This window comes from Cynara cardunculus, assembly GCF_001531365.2.
Source record: "Cynara cardunculus var. scolymus isolate 2C chromosome LG 5, CcrdV1, whole genome shotgun sequence".
NCBI classification, from domain to species: domain Eukaryota; kingdom Viridiplantae; phylum Streptophyta; class Magnoliopsida; order Asterales; family Asteraceae; genus Cynara; species Cynara cardunculus.
In genome coordinates, this window is record NC_037532.1 from 12,894,871 (window position 1) to 12,919,473 (window position 24,603).

Here is a 24,603-nt window from a genome sequence, read left to right on the forward strand (position 1 = left end):
TCAATCGTGCCGGAGTCTACACCTCAAAACGCCGTCTATCAAGAAGTTTTACGTGATGAATAAGGTATAATCAACAATTATATTATTACACATTTTGTACCATATGTGTATATTAAAACCATTGCGCCATTTTTTGCAGAAAATATTTACGGATGAGTGCATCACGAAAAGCAAACAACAGTTCGAATATACGGATGAACATTATTTTACGAACGATTGTATTTCTTTTTTCATTCAAGAATTTCAAGTTTTGTAATGAGCTCTGAGTAGATTGTTTCAGAAACCCGACATATGTGCAATTTTCTTTTCATTCGATCTTGCTAACAAACAAAATTGACCTTCAACTTTATATATTAGTTGACTTATAAAATAACCACACAAACTTATGATTCAAAGCCAAACTAATGTTTTCGAATTGTGATTTACCCGCGCTGCATCGCGCGGGTACACCACTAGTATATATATATACACACTAACTCACATAGACCTGTGGTCATGTAAGAATAACACTTATGCTGAGAATACTTCTGAGCATTTGGATGAGTAGAATTTATAATATAACTTCATTTTTCTTCGGTACAACTATATTCATCTATCTTTATCTTCATTTTTAGTTACTTTCACCAACTTTTACATACATTTAGTCACTGTCACATGCATGAAGTTAAAGTATTGTTCTTGATGGTACGTGTGTTCTCAAACACAGCTAGAACTACCCCAACAGCCCCACCTGGCAAGTCTTTCTTGATCTTAAATCCATTTTCTGGAAGAAAAAAGGGAACCAAGAATTGTAAACCAAAAAGTCCCCAATTTGTGGTGAATCAAAATAATAACACCAAATCCATAGAAAACCACACAATAAGTGCTTGTACCTTATCCAGTAATGGAAATTTTACACCAACTTCACACACAAAAGTTCCCTTTCTGGGCTAATCTTTTTTTTTCCAGAGCAATAATCTCAAAATCCAGTGAGATATTTTATATTATATAACGGCTTGTACATTATGAAATGAATGTTGTACAATGTAGTCTTGTCAATTTCAGGACAATGGGGCTAGCCTTTTTGTTTTTGATCCATCTTTTTTCTCTAGCCTTATTGTTGTTCTTTCTTGTTGATTTACAAGTGCAAGTTCTGCTTGTTATGCTGGGAATCCAAGGTGTGTTTTCTAACAATTTTTAAAAAGGAAAAAACGTTTTCCATAAAGCTCTTCTTAAACCCGACTATTCGTTCACCCTCAAACTCAATCACCCTCAATCGCACATACTCTTCCTCATCGACCCTCATCATCTTCTTCTTGATCGAATCAAAACCCTAATCGACCCTCATCCTCTTCCTCATCGACTTCCTGTGTGCTTCGATTTCGAACAGGTAAGTTCAATATGTTTTACAACAATGGATGTATATGTACACTTGCTTTCCCTCCTATACTTGCCTGATGTTTGGTTGTGACTGTGCTTAATTGATTGTCGAATTAAACTATGCATTAATTGGTTGCAACAAGTCATATAACAATTCCATGGAGTTTACCATCACAGACTTGAGTTCTTTCCCATATTCACATGATCATGGTTCTGTCCCCTGTATTCAAATATCACCTGTTGAAATTTTTCGCAAATGGTCTTGTCTTTCTACCAAGGTCTTGTCTTGTTCAACTAGCATCAAGTGAAAAGGAAAAGAAGATCATTAAAATATAAAAAGTTGAGCTTTTATGTACAAGTTTAATCAATACCATCCTCAACTTCTGCAATTTAGGTGTTCGCCATTTTATGATGTATAACTTATGTTGCCAATGTGCTACCCTCTAAAACAAATTCTAGAAAGTTGAGTTAAAAAACTCAACTTACAACTAGCAAGAGTAGAACATAGAGTTCAACTTACCCCCTTGACCCAGCCCGCTAATCGGCCAGTAGGACCGCCGCCGAGGGCGATGCCCCTTGGAACCCCACCAGCCAACATATACCAACAACCATACCTTTAATATAACCAGTTTTGGAGTGTGTTTCGCGTATTGATGGTTCTTTTGTCTGTTTTTTATCTTAAGGTTATCCCATTTGCTAAATTCTTTATGTTTTTTTTTATCTTCAGGATGGCATCTTCAACAATATCTACAATAATATCTTTCGAGGTACATTACACAGGTGTTTTGTATTTTGGCCACTTGAACATGCTAATCGGTTGAGAACATGTTTTGAAACTTTTGATAGTGGCAACATGGAATACATTGATTTTGTTGTTTTTTGAAGAATGAAACACACACATTGTATGAAAAAATATATTTTTGTAAACCTGGTAAGGACATAGAAAATGGTTTAAGAAAGTTTAAATGTAATGTGGATTTTAAGAGTTTTATTGAATATTGACTCAATAGTAGGGAGATAATTGATGTGTATTTAGATGATTTTACTGAAGACTTAACAGAGTACTTGAGACAAGATGGTAGTGATAATGATAGTGACAGTTCATCTAGTTATGATGATGATGATGATGATGATGTTTCTGATGCTCCTTCTTTAGATCACATATCCGAAGGTGAAGATGAAATAATTGAATTTAGACAAAAAAAGAATTTAGGTATGGTTTAGTGATACAAGAATATATAAGAGAAGAGCATGATATTGTGAGAGAAGAAGATTTGATGACTTTTAAGCATGAATTTTTTTTGAATGATCTTAATGGGGAGTTAAAAAGGGATAATATTATAGAGACCGATATAAATAATGACAAGTTGTGTATCCGTGCAATGCGGCAGGAGTCGTAAATGTAAACGATTTTGAGGCTTTTTGTGTTTTCACGAGAGAAGACTTTTTGAATGATATGATTTACTCTTAGTTTTTTACATATTAATACATTTGAATAAATAAGAGTTATTGTTCCAATTGCAGTCAATCAACAAAAATTTGAAACAAAGTTTAGAATTCAATATATTTAAACCAACCCATCATGATCAAATTATGATTTAAATTCTATCGGGATGCAATATTGAAGATCCTATTATACAACAATTTATGTCTACAAAATAATTGAATATATTAAGCCAATAAGCTCAATTATTTGATAGAGTATTACTTACTCCTTGAAAGCATGCCAAGTTGGTGTAGAAACCATAAGAGGCAGAATTTTTTTGTCAAACAAGATTCACCTCTTAACGATTCAGATGTAGTTTCTTAATAGAATTATTAAGAGGTAAACAAACAACGCCTTAATATGAAATAATATTTTCTTTAACATTCTATCAATAAAAAATGATGCAAATATTAATTTTGTTACATTGGTTTTATATCATTAATTTTGTTACATTAATTTTCAGAAACATTTAATAAGTAAATAATGGTTTTCATTTACTATAATAATCAGTTATATATTTTAATAAAATGGTATGATAATTTAGAATTAAAGATTTTAGTTCACATGCTTAGGTGGCAAAATTGAATCTAACACCGGGTTTTTAGTATTCGTAATTTCAAGTTTTTGTATGTAATTTGGTCTTAATATAATTATTTAAATATATTATAGATGTTGGTTTAGTTAGTTATCGTATTTGGTAAAAAATCAACTTTTTGTTGAAAATTGTACTGGTCGTGCCCATGCAACTATTTTGCTCGCTTCTGCGAGCAAACTTCAAAAAATGGACAAAACTATATTTATATACTACTCGCCCTCGCACAACTTTTTGCTCATGCCTGCGAGCATCTGCAGCCCCTTTAAATGCGATTTCTTCCTCTCTTTTTTCATCTCTCTCTCTCTCTCTCACTCACACACACACACATTCTTGGTCCAAGAACATTTCTCCTCCAAAATTGATTTCTTCAAGAGCATTTAGGAGCTCCTAAATATCAAAATTTCAAGTCTAGGTCCAAGATTTGAGTTCATTTTCTTCATCTCAATTTTCACCATTATTGACCTAGTTTTTAGGTTCTTCCTAAAAATGATTTGTAAGTCATCCTAACCTTTCTAAACTCTTATTCTTGTTGAAAACTTTCATTTTGATCTTCTAGAACATCCATTTTGGTGTATCTTCATTATACTGAGTTTTTAATCATTTTGGGTGCTTTGGTACTAACCTTTTGAAAACGACACTCTTAAACTATGTTTCTTAACAGTTTAATGACACTCATAGCTTATTTAGTCAGCTTTACATTAATGATGTAGAATGTGACTTATTCAGTAAACTTTTGTAGGAAACATTATGCAAAAAGTCTCGTGGTTTCTAAACATGTCCATTTCAATAAAAAAATACAATCTTTACATCTTTGAAAAAATTATTTCAAACAAAAACGCTCTCAATCTATACACACATATTGATCCACTTAGGGGCCGTTTACCAAATACTTACTCGGGTAAGTGCTTACCAAGTCATGTTACCTCACCGGATGAATATGGTAAGGACCAAAAATCTTACTCGGTAAGAGCGAGACAAGGACCATGAATCTTACCCGGTAAGTGAGGCAGACGACTCTTACCACAATAAGCGCTTACAGGGTAAATTGTTGCATATGATGCATTTTTGGTGGACTAAAATCTTACCCGATACGTAAATAATAATGTTAAATTTTACCCGTAAGCACTTACCGGGTAAATGTTTGGTAAACGGCCCCTTAGACAGTTTTATCCATAGAAGACTTAACAACAAACCAACCAAACCAAATTTTATGGTATCCAAATTAGAACAAACAACAACTATAGAGAAAATTGAAAAAATCTTTTATAACAAATAACAAATTATTCCAAGTAAAGAAAATAGTATAAATCAATCCGAAAAATACCATTTAAAGAACATAAACATGATAATATCCATCATCATAATAATTCAACAAAAACCTCATCATCCATAATCTACCAACAGTATCAAAACTTCACAAGATGAAGCCATAAACATTAAAAACTTAGGGGAAACAGAACATTATATAAAAATATAGAAAACTTAATCAAAGAGCGAGAAACCCATGTCGTCATCACTCTCTTCTTTCTCTTCCTTTTTCTCCTTAACTGCACGTGCCTCGGTAGCAGCTGCACCTCCAGACGGTGTTGATGCAGCAGCAACTCCACCTCCGATGACAACTCCAACACCACCTCCACCAATAATGACATGCACAAAACAAGTTCAAAGGTCTGTATATGTAGGAGATGTTCTCTAGGAATTAATATAAATTGTATAACCTGATGGTAAGAAGCCATTTGTGTGGATTAATCTATCTGTATAGATTAGGAATGTTTTTGTTTGGGAGAGTTTTTCATAGATGGAAAGGGCATTTTTTAAATCGAAGAGACAATTTTTTAAATCCCAAGAAGCTTACTGAATAAGCGCCATCAAAAAATCATGTATAGTTGACCTAGTAAGTTGTACCTAATTAAGTTCATTAAGCTTCTTTAAATGACCAACTTAAGGTGGGTTTTTTACAAAAAAGTTCAATCTTTAACATCAAACAGATAAACAAATGTTTGTAAATCAGGGAAACAACAGTCGGCTTGCTAGCTTCGCTTAAGATCCAGTGACCACAAGGAGCTTAAGCCCAAAAGAAACCAACTTAAAGCCTTGTCTACTTGTGCAAGTATACCACCCCAAAACTAATTGTATTACACGTTGGGAGCAAAAACTTCAAACAAAATTAGATATGTTAAGAAAAGCATACCAACAGTACCAAGCCATCTCCCAACTGGCTTGAAGAGTTGAGATGGTAGGTTGAAGGATGAAGATAATTTACTTGGGAAGTTGAATGACAGTAACTAAATTGGAGTCCCATTCCAATATTTCAATGACAGTAACTAATTTACTTTGCATAAAGAGTCCCATTCCAATATTTCAATCTTCAACCTCTAGAAATTGGATGAAATGACTATTCATTGCTTTTGATTTGGAAGGCAGTGAAAGATCTAAAAACCAAATTGTCCAAAAAATGTCAAGAACAAGCAATATATGGCTGGCGGCAAAAAAGTTACTCCCTTGATACCCAAAAAATACTACTTCCAATAAACAAAATGCAATACTTTCTCAGTGCTCTTTAATACAATTTGATCTAATAATGTAATATCAATATTGCATCATAAAATTACATCTGAAAAGCGTAAAAGTTGTTTTGAACTTCTTTTCAAGTTTATAAAAGAGTAACTATATGTCTCAATGTGTACCCTAACATCAGCAAAAGCATAGGAGTTTAGAGCATAAAATTTTGCAGCCGGAAAATCCCGGATTTGAATCGGAAGACAAAGTAAATCGAGCATAGTGACATCTCCTACCAAATTTTGGGTAAATCTAAGTGAAATCATATATAAAACAATGGAATTGGCGTTAATTACTGGGATTTCAAACAAATAAACAACTTAAACTCACAATGACTAACAAATATGCAAATTGTTGCAACCATTTACACATCATCACACATGAATTGAAAGCTTTTGGTGGCAAGTTTACTAATAACTTCATTTTCATGCTCATACTTTCAATAGAGCTAGAAATTATAGGCTCGGATCTATGCTTTGGAACTGAGAGATTATACAAACGATCATACACAAGCACCAATCTCTCTAAAACCATTTCAACAAGAAAAATCTTCTACTAATCCCATAGGGACAAGAGCCCTTGAGTTGGGTGCAAACCTATTCTAGTTTAGTAAGCCTTTCTTGATGAGTTCAAAGTGAAGAAGATCAAAATAAATGAGTGCATAAATATAATATAAATTCACACAAGTTTATGAACAAACCACTGTAATCAAAGATCTAAAGCAATAGAACAATTTACATGAACATATTTGTCCAACAAAAGACCCCATGAAACTAAAACAATAGATCATAGAACTTGAGCTGGAAAAGTAAATATTTCACACAGATTGAGTTCCCAATATTTCTTGATCTTTAATAGAAAACAAATGTAAAACCAAAAATGTAATACAAACCCCCGAAACTCATCAACAAAATCACTAAATACAACAGTTAAAACACACCCAAATTCAGATTCCTGAAAAAAGATGAAACGTTTTTGAAATAAAACACTGAAGATTTTCTTGATCTCTCGTGCAATGAAACTCATGATGGTTCTTAAATCTTAAATATCAAACAAGAAATGACCACAAACACCTAAAATTTGATCAACAATATGACTAAATAAAACATACCCAAATCCAGATACCTGGAAGAAGGTAAAAATTTTTGAAAGAAAACTCCACAAATCTTCTTGATCTTTGGCGCAGTTAAACTCCCAATAATTCTTGACCTTTAATATGAAACAAAATATGATAACAAACACCTAGAATTTGGTGAACAAAATGAGTAAAAATAGAACAGTTAAGTGTTTGGGGGGTAAACAACTAAGTTCCATGACTGTCCATGTAACACCCCATGATACTCATTACAAATATAAACTATATTTAACTATACAGACCAAGTGTTTGGGGGTAAACAACCAAGTTCACAAGTTGACCAAAGATGCATAATCAGTCTTACACAAAAATTTATATGGCCCTGTTATTCAAACGAGCTACTTGTAGCAAGAGTTACACTTCGCCGTCCACATAATTACCTTGTTTATACAAATAGAACATGTTTCTACTCACAACTAATTAGATATCATAAAATTAAAAATAACATAAACAAACCAACTAATACTAAACACAAACAAATCAAAACCAATTATAATCAATAGAAAATGAAACAAAAACAGGAGTAAAAGTAAATGGCAGGTAAAAACTTTATTAAGATGGTTTTCTATTTCAGCTTAATCAGCGAGTGTGCCAAAACCAGAAAACCCTAATGGGTATGTGAAAATTTTGAACGATGGAGATGGATAATTACCTGGAGATGGAGATGGATTGAACGATGGAAGCACGATTGAATGATAGAAGAACGATGGAAGATTGAAGAAGACATGGAACCTCGCTTTAATATATTGTGATGATGATTCAAGTGAATTGTCATCTTTGGGAGTGAGAGAAAAGCCTGAATCGTCGTATTGGGAGAGACGACTTGTCTGAAACGTCGTCTTGGGGAGGGGAGTGATGGAAGCGGCGTCTTGGGGAGGGTAGCCAGGTAAAGGTAAAGGGTTGAAAAGTAAAGGTAAAGGTAAAGGTAAAGGTAATATAAATAAGAGTATCTTGGTCATTTAGTATTTTAAGACTTTAAGACTTTTAAGACTTTTAGTAAATTTGCATAATAAAGTAGTATAGATGATGAAGAGCATGATCTCGCACAAGAAGGTGGAAAATATCCAATGCATAATCCAAAAACACATTAGAAGATCATGAAACCTATACTAGTTGAGAGATATGAAACCCCAATACAACTCAAAGAATGCATAACAAATTATGAATTAGCCAATGGTTACCAAATATGGTTCGAAAGGAATGACCACACTAAGCTATTAGCAAGATGTGGAAGGGAAGTTAGTGATGATCAGCCAAAATGCCCTTGGAGATTATGGGCAACTTGGATGGAAAATGAGAGATTGTTCCAAGTGAAATCTCTTGTGGATGAGCATATATGTGCAAGAAACTTTAAATTTTTTTCATTGATGAACTATAATTTTATTGCTAAGAAGTTTGCCAGTCGATTAAGGGAAAATCCTGATATGAAGTAAGTGGACTTCCAATCTGTTGTGATGAAGAAATACAAGTGTCTAGTAAGCATCAACCAATGTGTTAGGGCTAGGACACATGTGATTAGTGAATTTGAGCAAGATGTGAAGAAACATTATGATAAACTTTGGGAGTACGGTGAAGAAATTAGAAGAACCAATCCTGGATCAACAGTAAAAATGAGTGTTGAAGTGAACCCCGATGGGAAGACTTACTTTCAAGGCTTCTATATATGTTTATAAGGATTGAAAGAAGGTTGGATTAGTGGTTGTAGAAGAATAATTGGGCTTGATAGGTGCTTTTTAAATACAATATGAAAAGTAGAGTTGCTTTCGCCCATTGGTCGAGATGCGAATAATCAAATATTCCAGATTGCATGGGTTGTAGTGAATATTGAAACAAAGAAAACTGGATGTGGTTTATTGAATTGTTGAAAGAAGACCTATCATTGAATGATGGTGCTGGTACGACTTTGATTTCAAATCAACATAAGGTACATTTTGTTTTGCCGTTTCTACGTTATTTTAATTGTATGTTTTTTATGCCTCTTATAATTGTTTTTTATCCAAAAAAACAACTTTTTGTTTCTTTAAACAGGAGCTGATTAAGGTTGTCAAGGATGTGCTCCCAGTAGTTGAACACAGACAATGTGCTAGACACATTTATACAAATATTAGAAAGAATTTTAGTGGTGTACAATTAAGAAACCTTTTCTGGCCAGCCTCTAAAGCGTCATATGAACAACAATTTGAATAAGTGATGTCTGAAATCAAAGGTATTTACACTTTTGAAATTGTTTTAAGTTGTTTTTAAGCTATCATAAGCTGTTTGTTATTGTTCTAAGTCGTTTTAGTTGTTTTAAGTTGTTTTTAGTTGTTTTGAACTGTTTTAAGTTGTTCAAAGTTGTTTTAGTTGCTTTAAGTTGTTAAAATATGTTTAGGCTGTTAGAACTGTCCTTTTATGCTTTTGTTAACTGTTTTGATTTTTTTCCATGTGAATTTAAAGTGGCCAACCTTGATGCATATTTGTACCTTATGGGCAAACCACCTCATACTTGGTCACGTGCATTTTTTGAGACGCATAGAACTTGTGATGCTGCCGAAAATGGCATTTTTGAGTGTTTTAACTCAATAGTGGTAAATGCTAGAAGAAAGCCAATCCTTACACTGCTTGAAGCTATTAGAGTGATAATGATTAAAAGAATGAATAAAATGAGAGAGAGAACTGGGAAATGGGTGGATGAAATATGCCCTGCTATTAGGAAAAAAAATTGAGCACTTAAAGGAACAACAAAGGTACCATTTTGTCACTTATATACTTTAGTACTCGTCGTTCAAAAACTCACTAACTTCTCATTTCCATGTAGATTTTGGCATGTACTTCCATGCGGAGGTGATCTTTTTTGTGGTTAAAAGTGGGTTGGATACTTTCATAGTTGATGTAGATGAAAGATTATGTACTTGTAGGATGTGGCAACTATCGGGTTTGCCTTGTGTCCATGTTGTGGTTTCGATCTTGTCCATAAACAAGATTCCAGAAAGTTATGTTCCAAATTGTTTCAGAAAAAAGTATGTTTATTCAATCATACAATCATTATTTAAGACCTTTAAACGAAATCAAAATGTGTTCGAAAACCAATCACATCAGCCCCTTGCCGCTGTTGCCAAGAAGATTGCCTGGAAGGCCAAAACTTAAAAGAAGAAGAGATGCAGTGGAAAAATTATTGACTTGAACAGGACAGATTGGAAGACAAAAAGAAGAAGAATGACATGTACGAAGTGTAATTAAGCAGGTCATAACAATAGATCATGCAAGAATGAGAAAGAAGATGCACTATTGAAAGATGTCAGACCACCAGGCAGGCCTAGGACTAATTTCCGTAGACAAAACAGCGAAGGGGGTACATGAGGCAGAACGAGTTCAGAAAGGGGTGTTAAAAAGGTAATGTGAAATCTTTGAGTTTCATACTTATTTTATATAGCAATTGCATACTATTTTGTTCACTAATTTGAAATATGAACCATCTCAAGTGAAATCATGACCAAAGTTCATCCCGAAACAAAAGGAGGCCAAGTGAAAGGATAAGTTTGAACAACCAACGGAAAAATACTGCTGAGAAATATGGAGAAGGTAGTAGTTGTGACAAGGCAGTTCCACTTGATTAAGTATCATTGTTATACGAATGTGAATAAGATGAGGTTTTTTTTGTTGAAAAGATGTTCCATAAAATTTAAGATGAACGAATGGTTTTTTATGAATACTTTTATTCGTGAAATAGTGATCTATCGTGAACATGTTTAATTTCTGATATTATAATTTTTAATAAATATATTTGATTAAATTTACAATGTTTAAATGATAAAAATATTAAAATTAAAAGTATAATGTTGTAATAGAAATTGGTAATATTATAATAAAGTGATTTTGAAAGTACAATGCTATAATAAGAAATGTCATGTCAGTCCTATCGTACATGTGGATAGCCTACGTAGATGATGAGGTGGGAAAAGAAGCTGGTATAATGGGTAAATTTAATTAAAAACGGTATCCAATGATATAACGGGTAAATTTTTGAAAGTACGATGCCCTAATAAAAAATATTTCGAAAGTATATTGTTGTAATAATAAAAACTGATAGTAGAATCTTATAATAAAAAAATTTATAAAAGGTTGTCATTTCGCGCATTTTGCCCTAAATATAATATGATGTTAATATTGAAAAAGTTATATTAATAAAACTATAAAAATTTAAAATAAAATAATGTTTTTATTTTTTTTCATGTTTGTATTCTTCTTTTAAAATATAATATGTTTTCGTATTATAGATATTAAATATTAATAAAAAAATAATAATAATATTAATTATAAACAAAACATTCTTAACATCAAAATTTAGATTAAATGTAAGAAAAGTATTATTAATAATAAAAATAAAAATAAAAAATAATTACAATTAAAGTTAGGTGTATGTAATCATTAAGTTACGATGAATTGTAGATAGGGAAGGGTGTCTCTTATATATATAAGTAGGAGTGCAAATATTCCTACCTTAAAGAAACCACAAGTTGTTGATAGAAAAATGTCATTTTCGTGTCATTAACTCTAATGGTCAAATTTTATTCGAATCATATTTAGGTGATCTTCAAACAACTATCGGATATGCTCTAAGGGTCAGGGTTTTCTTCATCCTTTTTCCAGTTCTAACCTGCAATGGTTCACTAGGAATACCTTTATGTACCCGATTTTAAATTCAAAATTTGAATATCAAGAGTTTGTCTCTTCAATGAATGCTCCTGCTCCTGCTCCTGCTTGAGATTGTAAAAGTTAAATCTTCCTGCTCATTCTTGAGTTAGAGATGGAAGATGGTTTGAAGAAGACTAAGCCGATTATCGACTCCTAGAAGGGGATGTTTCAATATTGGTGTTGTCGGGGGTTGCAGTATGGGAGATTGTTGCTTTCCTAGTGTTTGTTAAAATGCTTTTCCTTTGTACTTGAACAAGTGGTTCATGAACTTAAGAATCACTTTTAGATATTACTTGATGTCCTGGTCTTTGAGTTCATTTTTTTGTAAGTTGTTAATGGTTCCATTCCTTTATACTTTTTAGGGATTTTGAGGTCGTGCATATGAGATTCTTAGGTCGTTTGAGATGGATACAGATTCTGAGTCTGGCTCTGCGAGGCATCAAGAGAAGAAAATTGAATTTTAGCAAGGTCTTTGTACATCAAATGATACATTCTTTTGAGTTTGTTCTTGATACAGTCCCTAGCACTGGTTCATACCTCCGATTATGGGCTTTGAGGTATATCCTTTATAAACCCTACTCAAGAGTAATCTGGTGTTGATCATTTATCCTATTTTAGCTGATAATTTATACAGCTTAGCTCACTAAGAATTGTCCACCATATTCTGAGAGAAAGTCCTCCTTGCTTGGGGGTAAGGTTTTTTTTGCATCTCCATGAACGCTTTTTGTTTAGAAATTTTTTTATTTGTTTTCGTTCATCTAAAAGTTAATGTGTGGATGCAGGTATGAGACATCATTATTCAAACTTTTCTCTCATTGCTTCTCTTTTCTATAGCTCGATTGATTTTTTTTAAGGTAAGTTTTAACTTTATAGGCTTGATTGATTTATGGTCTGTATCAATTTAAACCCTAACATCAAGCACCTATAATTCAAAACCTAGGTATATTCGGAAATTTGTTTCTTCAATTGTGATATTTTTGTTAAAATTAGTTTGCATTATAGGATGATAATTTAAGATTTCAACCTATGCTATAGATATTTCATGATGAAGGTGATTTACGATGTGAAATGTCTTCTTGAATGAAGGAATGTGAAGTTTGTTGATATTTGATTCTTTGTGAAATGTCTAATATCATGGTATGTATTTGAAGTTAAAACTTGTGAAATGTCAAAAATAAAATTTTCAGACATTTAAAATTTTCATGTAATATTTTTGGAATTGGTTTTCTATCATATTGAATGAGTTACTGCCAACTTACTTCCTTACAGTGAACGAATCCTATTTAAGAAAGGAGATTAGGGGGATGAGGACTTTAGATGAAAAGTTGATGGAGGAGTTTGAAGTAATCAAACTTTGATTTTGATCTTCACATCGTATGTATGCTCTCTCAAACTATTGACCACAAATATCTATGGTCTCTCGAAAGAGTGTCCATGCCCAAGTAGCTGAAAGTAAGGCCTCAATCACTATCATGTTAGAACAAGTTATATTAAAATTGAACCTACTGCTTTCCTACAAAAAATTATTTCCACTTAGTGGAACTGCTCAATTGATGGCCAAGATCACACACTTTGCTTAGTGGGATCAGGAGTCACAGTATGGGGCATGGGAAAGACAAAGACATACTGAAAAAGTGCCTCATCATGGACTCCATAGATGGATGATCATTTAGACTTTCTTAAGTGGTTTACATCCTTAGTATGAGAATGACATTGCTTCAGCTACTAGGGGTGCTTTAATGAACAAGACATATGAGGAAGCGATCAAGCTTATTGAAAATCTATCCTAGCACAGTTATGCTACACCAAGGTCTTCTATAAAACAAGTGGAAATTGTTCAAGAGTTGTATGTACAAAAGGCAATCAAGGCCCAATTGGCAACCATCACCCACCAAGTTAAGGGAACTACCATACGGCCACCAACCCAGTTTGAATAAGGCATGGCAGAGCTACATCCATATTCTTGGTGAGTCTCAACAACCTGAGAATGTTCAATTTATTCAGAACCAGAATAACCTCCCTCAGAACGATCCATTCTCTAACAGTTACAATCAGGGGCGGAAGAAGCACCTGAAATTTGCATGACACCAGCCGTAGAATAATCTGAAGGAAACTATGGGACATCAACAACAATCTGGTAACAATTTTAACTCTTCTTCTTCTAATTCTAACAATGTTTACTTTCCACCAGGTTACCACCACAAGGACTTTGAAAAAGGGACAAATGCAAGAGAATAAATCAGGACCATAGGAGATGATGATGACGTTTGTGACCAAGACGGATAGTGCTATTGACGAGCTGACATCATCAGTAGGAATGTTATCATCTACTGTTAGTAACGTGAAATCAACAACTTCGGAATATTGCTTCAATTTAGATATTGGAAAGGCAAGTTGGACAAATAGCCGAAGCTCTTCAATCTCGGATCCAAGGCCAAGTCCCTAGTCAGACAGAAAGAAAACCAAGGGAAGATTGCAAGGCTATTCATTTGAGGAGCGGTAAAGAGCTCATCAGAGATCCCACGAGAGAGCCTTTAGTTGCTGACACTGAAAACCAAGACTACCGAAGTTGAATCTAGAGATGTGGAGGAAGTTGAAGTAGATGAGGAGATTGAAATAGAGAATCCTAAGAGTGTAGAAAAAGATCAAGAGAACATTCCACCAAAACTAACCATCCCGAGGATACCATATCCTAACCGTTTCAAAGCTCATAAGGACAATGTTTAGTTTTCTAATTTTCTTGAAGTTCTTAAGAAATTTCATATTAATATTCCTTTTACAGATGCCTTGGAACAAATGCCCTCATATGTAAAGTTTTTGAAAGACATCCTCTTTAACAAGAGGAAGACTGAAGAACATGCAATACTTGCACTCACTAAAGAGTGTAGTGCCATTATCCAACATAAGCTTCCCCTAAAGCTTATGGATCTAGAGAGTTTCACTATCCCTATTGAAATTTAGGTGCAAGTATTAACCTAATGCCTCTATATATTTTCAGGAAACTGGGACCAGGCGAAGTGCAGCCAGTGAGTGTAAACCTTCAACTTGATGATAGCTCCATGAAGTATCCGTATGCGGTGATCGAAGACACACTGATTAAAGTAAACAAGTTTTATTACCTATTTGATTTTGTGGTTATGGACATGGATAAAGACAAAGAGATACCCCTGATCCATGGTCGACCATTCCTAGCCACTAGGGGAGCGTTAGTTGATGTGAAAGAAGTTAATCTGACACTCATAGTGGGAAATAAAGATGTTGTGTTTAATGTGTCAAGAGCAGCAACACATAGGCTGGAATAAGAAGATTTCAACCGCATGTTGTTGTGTTGGTCCCGTAAGGGTCTACAAGAGTTTTATAGAGACAGTTTGTAGAAGGGGGATGAATACAAACACATGAAACTTTCCAAATTTAAAATATATATTGATAAAGAGGGATCAATACATATTTTACAAGATTGTATGCAGAAATAGATAAGGTAAATATAACCTATCTAAAACAATCTAAGTTACACACAAATGATCTTAGCAAAGAGAAAAGATTTGTTGTTTAAGACTAAGAAGAAAATTAGTTCTTTCTGGGTAAGAACTTTTTAGAATACTTGAAAAGGGATTCTAACTTGCTTTGAAGAAAAACGTAAGTGTTCTTAGGGGTGTGTGTGTGTTCTTTCACGTGTGCATGTAAGGATTAAGGTATCTCTACATGAGATAACACACATATATTTATACCAATTGCATTAAATGCACAATTAATGCAATGTAGTAGGGTTTGAACACGCGTCAAGCTTTTAGAGAAAAGCTGGTCATTTGGTACAGGGAATAGTACAAAAGCCTATTCATGAGCAGACATCCTTTCATGGAGTTGGTGGGTAGTAGGGTCAACTAATCGGCTCCGTACCATACTATACTCTAGAAAGGGTATGGGTTTGTTCTTTGTGTGTGGAAGGACAAGACAAAAGCAATCTTGCACAACAAGCTTCATTTGATCGTTGAATGCTGGAATAACCCTGAAGGTCTTTTCAGCAGTCGTTGAAGCTTAGGAAGTCTTCACACATATGTTGACCAGGTTGTAATCACTGAATGCCGCTTTAGATCACGAACATGCTAGTCTCTAATCTTCAGTTTCAGTCTTCGACTTTCGCTGAAGGTTCTTTGGTGTGAGTTTTATCTTCTTGAAATCGTTGTCGCTGATGGATTTACATTACATGTCTCAGCGATCACTGAATAGACTCAGTGATGATCGCTGGAATTGAAAGACAGAAACATAATACTTAGTATTAAGTAAAAAAGATTATCATCAAATCAATGAGAGAGATGATCAACAATCTCCCCCTATTTGATGATAACAAAGCAACATAAAGAAAGTTGCCTTATCAAATAGCAGTAAGGAAAAGTTACATATAAAGTACATGTCCTTTTTAACTATTTTGGGATCTTTTTCAGTGAGTCAGTTTTTACTTAGAAAATTTTTCTTAAGTTACAAATTTAAGAAAATGTATAAGAAGGGAAACGGAAACTGAAACCATGTGCACTGACTTATTGTTAGTGAATGTAAGAGAAACACTGGAACACATAGACATATGTCCCTATTACTATTTTTAGGGATCTTTTTCAGTGATGTAAATGAAACACTTACATTATTTCAAAGGAAAGTATTACAAGTTTAGTATATGTCTTAGACTTACAATATCTAAGTTGACACTGAAAGTCGACAAAGAATACAAAAGGTATACATTGAATGGACGAATTATAAAAGAAATAACTAATCTAAGTTGTTCAGATTAATGTAGCCAGGTACATTTTCTCTGAGCTCCTTTCGATGTCGAAATCCCTTTCTGATCTTGATGTCCATCGTTTCACCATATATGTCATCGTTCAGCCAATATCGGATGTATGCAAGATATTCCATTGGGCAGAGATGCAACTTAGACATTCTTTGGAAGCTGACTTTGCCTTCATATTCAAGAAAGATGAATCCTAACTCAGGCTTGATGTGCATAGTGTTGGGTATGTAGGGACCCTTCGCTTGCAGTGAGAGATTCAACATAGAGATATATGGCTTCTTCGTAGCCTTAAGGACTTCATCCAAGGAGAACTTTTTTTCATGTTTGTTCCTTAGAGTTGGTCCGTCATTAGGACTTGAAGGTCTATTTCTTCTTCCACCTTTCTTCAGAGTTGGCTTCAGGGACTGCGACATACCTGGACATCTTCTTGATCAGCTCGTTAATGATGTCTTCAATAATCGGCTTATGTCGAGATTTTGAGTGCTGAATGGCTTGGCGGATCTCTAGCCATTCACTATAGCCGTATTCGCTGAGGTAGGAAGGATACTCGGTCACCGCCTCAAGGTTATCCCTGGTGATGAGCATTGAGACCAGCAACCCACCGTCTTTCATCCATCCACTGATGGTGACGTTTGAGACAAGATGAGGGCTGACTCTATTTTGTAGACGTTCTTCGCTCCATTTTCTATCGTGCTCGGCCGGTATCAAGTTTTTCTTGCGATCAACTTCTGCAATAAAGAGAAGCTTAGTCTGATCCTGGACAACATTCACCAGCTTTTTGGATTTCTTCCTTGGAAGACTTTGGTGGCTAGAGACTTGGCCAACTTTAAGTTGTCCTCAATCTGTTTTCTTTGAAGTTCTAGTTCTTCCTCGACCTTGAAAGCCTTGAGTCTTTCAGCTTCAGTCAGGAAGTCAAAATCACCACAACTAGAGGTACGAAGAGGAATTTTTACTTTAGTTTGGTCGAGCGATTCCCTAAGCTGAGACATTTGCTGGTCGGTGGGAGCATTGTGGGATGGGTTCTCAGGGACCCATTCCTCCAGCCGATTGCAGGTAGTTGTGGGGATGGAGAGTTGGTACATAGAAGTTATGGTGATTTGGCTAGAGGACTCATTAGATAAAGGTTCTAGAGGTTTGAACAATACCTTAAGGTTGCCTTCTTCAGCAACACATTTGTCTTTTGACTTGGTGCTCTCATGCTTTTCTTGACTCACCTCTTTCTCCCTTTGCTCCCCCTTGGATGCAGAATCCTTAAGGGCGAAGCCTTTCGTGGCACCAGCAGGTCTTTGGTACTGAATAGTGAAGTCGTCGTCATCATCATCATCATCATCATTATCGTCCAGGTCATTTCTAGCGTCAGGAAGGTCGAGAGATTCACCGTCTTCTACATCATCTTCTTCATCGTCTTCTTCCATATCACCAACATCAGCTGCAAAGGCGATGGAAGGTCATCATCACGAGATTCAACATCAGCTTCAACATCCTCAGATACAGGAGCTTCACAGGAAGTTGGATTTTCATTAATAACCTCAGCTTCAGCTTCATCTCTAGGAGCTTCAGCTTCAGCGTCATCAGTTGCTGGTACAGCAGGCTCAGGGGCAGCAACAACATTGGAGGGACCAGCTTCAGATTTTGTCTCCCTTTTTTTTGAAATAGCTTTGGAGTAATAGCCAAAGAAGTAGTCAACGGTACGAATTTGTAGCGCCATCATTTCTTCAAGGCACGTCATAGCACGGGCTAAGATAATTGTAACCTCACACGCTTCATCTAGCTGGGCGTGGTCATCAGTGGTGAACGAGGGTTCAGGCGCTGGAACGGGATGTTGGAGAGCGGCCAAAATTTGTTGCATTAGCTTTGTATGCTGAGCAAGATGGGAGTTTGCTTCATCGGCCTTGCTTTTAAAGCATCGATGGCCTCAACATTGGCTTGAACTGCGACTTGCATGTTGGAGAGCTGGCCTTTGACCTCTTGAACTTTATTCCTGACGACTGAGAAGTCAGCAACTACTTCATCCATTTTGATGAAGACCGTCTCGACAGCAGGGAGGAGTAGCTTTACGTCCTTAGCCATGTTGTATTCTTCTTTCATGGTTTGTTCCTCAGAAGGACCTAAAAAAGATTGAGAGTGAGCATAAGGAAGCTTAGGGTTAGTATAAGTGAGTGGGTAGGAAGATGGAGTACCTGAGGGGTCTTCAGCATTATCTAAGGGATTAACGCTGGTGCACTCCATGGTGCCTTCAAGAGGATAGGAGCTAAAATACTGAGGTTCCTCGAGAGGAGCAACCTCAGGTCACGTTGTGGGTGTCTCATCATCAGGGAGGACATTCGCTACTGAGGTTCCTCGAGAGGAGCAACCTCAGGTCACGTGGTGGGTGTCTCATCATCAGGGAGGACATTCGCTGATGATTCATAGAAACATGTAGAGAGCAAGGAAGGAGGGGAGGAGAAGATGGCTGAGATTGAAGGTAGTGGGTGTTCAGTAGTGGCAATGCTAATATTCTCACCTTCAGTGATTTGGGTCACTAAGGCGGTTGGGTGAGGTGCCACGGGTACGACAGTGATTTCAGATATCACTGAAGAGCTGGGAAGGCTGACTGAAATTGCCTTGGGGGTAAGGCTTGTTTCAATAGTTGAGATCTTTTGAGAAGTCACAGCCAGAGACGTGGTTGTCCCTTTTTTTGGCTTTCTTGGTCCTCGAAGGAGAACCAAGAGTTGGTTGAGATGGGCGTTTCAAAGAGAGGGCTATGGTGGTTGGGTTAGACTTAGGGGGTTTTCCTTTATCTTGACCACCTTGGAGGGAGAAGAAGAAGGATGAATTGAAGAGTATTGCACTACAGAAGAAAGTGCAACATCTCCATCCCTTAGCTTGTGATCCAGAATCCTGGATCCAAGCTTGTAGACAGGAAGGTTACGTTCCTTCGAGTATTTTTTGTCGAAGATCTTGGTGAAAACCATTGACAAAAAGCGATTGTAGGGAATGACCTTCTCCCTGTGGCGCTTGTTCAGCTTCAGTGCCAGATCATCGAAGATCACTGCAGCAAAGTTGATGAATCGGCGGCGAATGACGGATACGCTGATAGTGAGAGCGACCCTGGATGCCTGATCCTGACCACCCGTCTTTCCACCTATACTCTAGATGAATTGAGAAAAGAGAAATTTCCACACCGCTGACATGCGGTTCTTCGCTATTTTCGACAGTGATTTGAGAGGCTCGCTGGAGTCTTTCTTTATTGGCCATTGGTAGCCAATATCATCGAGGCAAGCGATGATGTTTTTATTCGAAGGGTCGCTGGCAAAAGGACCCTTGGGAAAACGAAGAGCATGCTTAAGAGTGTTCATGCCAAAGCTTACGGTCATCCGATTGAAGGTGAAGAAGATTTTCTCCACCTATTGACCCTTTTTGTCAGTTTCCTCCACCACTTCAGCAGTCATCCAGAATTGCTGAAGGGCCTCATTCATCATGACAAATTCATGGGTGAGAGAAATGGCGATGGGGACATCTTGAGGAAGGCAGCAACATCCTCGTAAATGGTTTTGCTGGTAGGAATGTCCAACAAGGCAATGTGGTTGTTGGCCTTGAAAGACACATCTTCAACGGTGAAGTTTGCGTTCTTGGCAGCCATTGTCTGTTATAGTTGAAGAAATAGAAAATAACAGTTTATGTTGGTAGTCCAAGATTTGAATATGATCTTTTTTGAGTTTTAGAACAATAAAACTTCTTTTGAAAAATCCACAAAGAAGATATTAGGGCTTTTCGAGAAGAATAGTGTTTATGAAAATTTAGGTTATAACCCAGAATAACAATGTGTTATTAATCTTTCTTTTTGTGTTTTAAGAGAACAAGGTTCTTAAAATATCAAACAATAGTTTCATTAGAATAAGAAGAACAATTCAAAGTTAAAGAATAAATATCGACCTTAGAGTTGTTAGTGAAAAAGGTCGAAGGATTCGAGCGTTCTTAGAGAGTTCTTTCTTGCAAATTCTTTTTGGCAAAGGTTCGTCAAAGTTTTTTGTAAGCATAAAGAAAATATGAGGAACAAGATCTCATATTTATAGGTAGGAGAATAGAGAAAAAAGAGGAGAGAGAAAAATATGACTATTGAGGAAACGCCATGATGAAAAATATGGCACGTTCTCATCCATGATTGGATGGAAGTTGTAAGAGGTCGCGTGTGTCAGACTTTTACGCACGTCTCAAAGAGACTCTTATTGGTAACAGAGAATATCGTCATAAAGACAGTTCATTAAATATTTCTTTTAAAACGAAAAGGTTTAAGAAATTCAAAGAGTCACATTCGGTGATAAGAAAATCACTGAATAAAAACCTTTTAAAATATTTTATCACTAAAGAAGAAAAGCTTCGGTGACGGTTTTGTTTTAAGAAAGAAAAATATCTTAGAAGAATATATTTCTATAAAAGTGTCACTGATAAGAGAATCACTGAAACTTTCTTTTAAAAACTTTTGAATCACTTAGGTAGAAAGGTTTAGTGATCATTTTGATTTTAAGAAAAAACAAGTATAAAGGATATATATTTATATAAAATGTTCAACGATAGAAAGAATCACTGAAACAAACTTTTAAAACGTTTTGATCACTAAAGAAGGAAAGCTTCAGTGATAGTTTTAAGTTTTAAAGAAGAAGAACGACTATACATACCTTAGAGAGAATAGATACATTTACTCAAGAGTCCAATGATAGAGTGAGAGCACTAAATCGTTTCACTTACTGATTGATGCTAGTTGATGAAAATTATTCTTCAGCGTTTAGCATTCCTAGTTCACTAATCAAGATGTTAAATCTTGTCTCATCAAGAGGCTTGGTGAAAAGGTCAGAGAGTTGCTAATCAATGGGAACAAAGTGAAGTTCAATATCACCATTCATAATGTAAAAGCATAAAAAGGTCAGAGAGTTGCTAATCACACGGTAGGAGCTGATTTAGAATGTAAAAGCATAAAAAGAAAAAGTTGTGTATAACCCAAGTGTAAAATTTTATGGAGCAGGGTTTTAGTATTGCATAGATTTTTATCCATATGTGGCAACAACTACCTATATGTCATGCAGTTACTGTTTGAGGCTCAAAAAAAGAGCTATCCTTTCCTTTCTAATTAGTCTTTCACACCTAGTAGTTGTTATATTTTTAGATTGTTTACAATTGTAGATAGAAAAACTTAGCACATCTCAGTCCGGAAGTAACAGTCATCATCAAGCTCCTCCTTCACAATCTAATCCTACCGTAAGTCAATCTATTCCGAAAAGTACAAGGAAAAGGAAAACATTAGAATCCAGATCTCAAGTATGGGACCATTTTGAGAAGATTTTAAACGAGGATGGGCTAGTCATTAAAGGTAAGTGCTTATATTGTTCAAAAGTATATGCAGCTGAGGCTAAAAAGCATGGTACTTCCTCTTTAAATAACCACATGAAAGCTTGTTTAAAGAATCCACATGCTAAGGATACAAAGCAGTCAATTCTTGCATTTCAATCTGCAAAATCTGAGAATAGTGATGGTGCTTTGGCCTCTTAGGTTTTTAACCAAGAGGTTGTTCGAAAGATGTTAGCGAAAATGATTATAATGGATGAACTTCCATTTAGGTTTGTTGAAGGGAGAGGTTTTAAACAGTTTATTGAGGCTGCATGCCCTAGATTTAAGATCCCTTCTAGATGGACATTTAATAGGGATATATTCAGTATTTACTTTGAAGAGAAAACCAACCTTAAAAAATTGTTTAAGTCAAGCACGCAGCGGATTAGTTTGACCACTGATACGTGGACATATGTCCAAAGAATTAATTATATGTGTGTCACTGCACATTTTATTGATGATGAGTGGAAATTAAATAAAAAGGTCATCTCATTTGTGCCTACATTCACATAAAGGGGAAAGTATAGCTAAGGCCATAGAGAATTGTTTGCTTGATTGGGGAGTACAAAATATTTTCACCATCACAGTTGATAATGCATCAAGCAATGACATTGCCGTTGGGTTCATGAAGAAGAAGGTGGTGAATTGGGGTGGTTCTTCTACTAGGGCAGAGTACATACATATGAGATGCATTGCTCATATTCTTAATTTGGTTGTACAAGATGGATTGAAATTAGCAGATTCATCAGTTAAAAAGATTAGGGATTGCATTAGGTGGGTGAGGGGTTCTCCATCTAGGTTGAAGAAGTTTAGAGAACTTGCAGATTTGCTTGAAGTGGAAGAGAAAAGTTCCTTATGTCTTGACGTTCCAACTAGATGGAACTCCACCTATATGATGCTTCGAACCGCAATAGGTTACAGACAAGTTTTTGAAACGTATGAGAGTAGTGACACCGCGTTACATTTGGATTTGGGTGATTCAGTGCCTTCCTATCTTGATTGGTTACAGGTTGACAGTTTGGTCATATTTTTGAAGACATTTTATGAGATGACAATTAGGATATCTGGCTCACTTTATGTCACCTCAAATTCTTTCTTAACCGAGATTTCAAATTTGAGTTGCATTATTGCTGATATGTTACAATCTACGTCGAAAGTTGAAGAGGTATGTTTATCTTCCCTTAATATTACCTTTACTATTTACTTATATTTGGTTGTTTACTAACTTTTTGTTTTTGATTTATGAACAGAATATGGGTGTTAAAATGAAAGAGAAGTTCAGCAAATATTGGGGTGATCCAAATAAGATGAACTTCATCATATTTTTGGCAATATATTGGATCCGAGAGACAAGGTTGAGTACATGTAATTCCAACTCACTCAAATGTATGGTGAGGATCAAGGTAAGGCATGCTTTGAAAAGGTAAAGTCTAAATTGGATATGTTGTTTCAAGAGTATGTGTCAACATATTCCGAACCTTCTACCACTATGATGCCTCATCCACCCATTAAGTGTGAGAATGTTCCCGTTGGAAGGGTACAATCTAGATTAAAGAGCCAACTTAAGAAACAAAAGATGGAAAGTGGGGGCTTCACTCAACAAAAAGAGTGAACTTGAACTTTATCTAAGTSAGTCGACCGTAGATGAGACAAACGATTTTGATATTTTAAGATGGTGGAAGGTTAATAGTGAAAGGTTTCCTATTCTTTCGAAATTGGCTAGAGATGTGCTTGTTGTTCCAATTTCAACTGTGGCATCTGAGTCTACTTTTAGTACTAGTGGCCGGGTCTTAGATAATTTTAGGAGTTCTCTATCTCCTAAAATGGTAGAAGCCCTGATATGTACATAAGACTGGCTAAGAGGCCCTAGTCAGCCAATTGCAATTGAAGAAAACATAGTTGATATTGAAAAGTTTGAGAAAGGTACGATATTAGTTATGTATTGAGTATTTTAGTATACCTTTTCAACTTGAATTTGTATATTTATATGTTACATACTTCTATAAACGCAGACATGATGAATATGAGAATTGGAAGTTCAAATTCTGTCACTGACCAAGAGGATTCTCTTCCGGTTCCAGCTGTTGATGTAGATGACCTACAGCTAGATGATATATTGTAGAAGTAGCCACTTTGAATTTTGAAAGGTATTTTATTTCTTTGTATAGCCTCCAATATAATGAAATCTTGGAATGTAAAGGGGGCAAAGTACAAGCCATACTAGATAATATACCTCTTGTTTTCTTTTATGTTACTTTATCAATTTTCCTCAATATTTCAGGACTATTGATCTAAGTGAAGAACAGATGCATTGGTGTGAAGACAACATGACCAAAGTGAGAATTTGTGATGGGAAACTACAAAGAGATTGAAGATTCTTGCCCACTTTTTTTCCTGTACATTATCTTTCCCACTTTTTGGACAATAAACCAATCACAATATAGTGACTTCAAGTTCATCGATGGCTTGTTTGTTTTTAATTTTGCCTGTTTGTTGTCATTGTTTGGTGTTTTGCTGTTTTGTGTTTTGTTGTTTGTAACAGGGTCAGCAACTTGGATCGTTTCTGAGGCCTCCATATACGGTTCCTTCTCCTTACCCTCCTCATCAAAGTGGCTCAATGCAAGTTTTAGGTATCAGTTTTTTTTCTA

General features: G+C 35.5%; 1 protein-coding gene across 1 annotated transcript; it reads left to right on the plus strand.

Annotated features, from left to right (window-relative positions):
• Positions 1–14,068: 14,068 nt before the first annotated feature.
• On the plus strand, positions 14,069–15,110 carry LOC112512833. Its single transcript, XM_025118971.1, has 3 exons — positions 14,069–14,197; positions 14,591–14,616; positions 14,807–15,110. The coding sequence occupies exons 1-3, from the start codon at positions 14,069–14,071 to the stop codon at positions 15,108–15,110; spliced, it is 459 nt and encodes a 152-aa protein (XP_024974739.1).
• Positions 15,111–24,603: the final 9,493 nt, after the last annotated feature.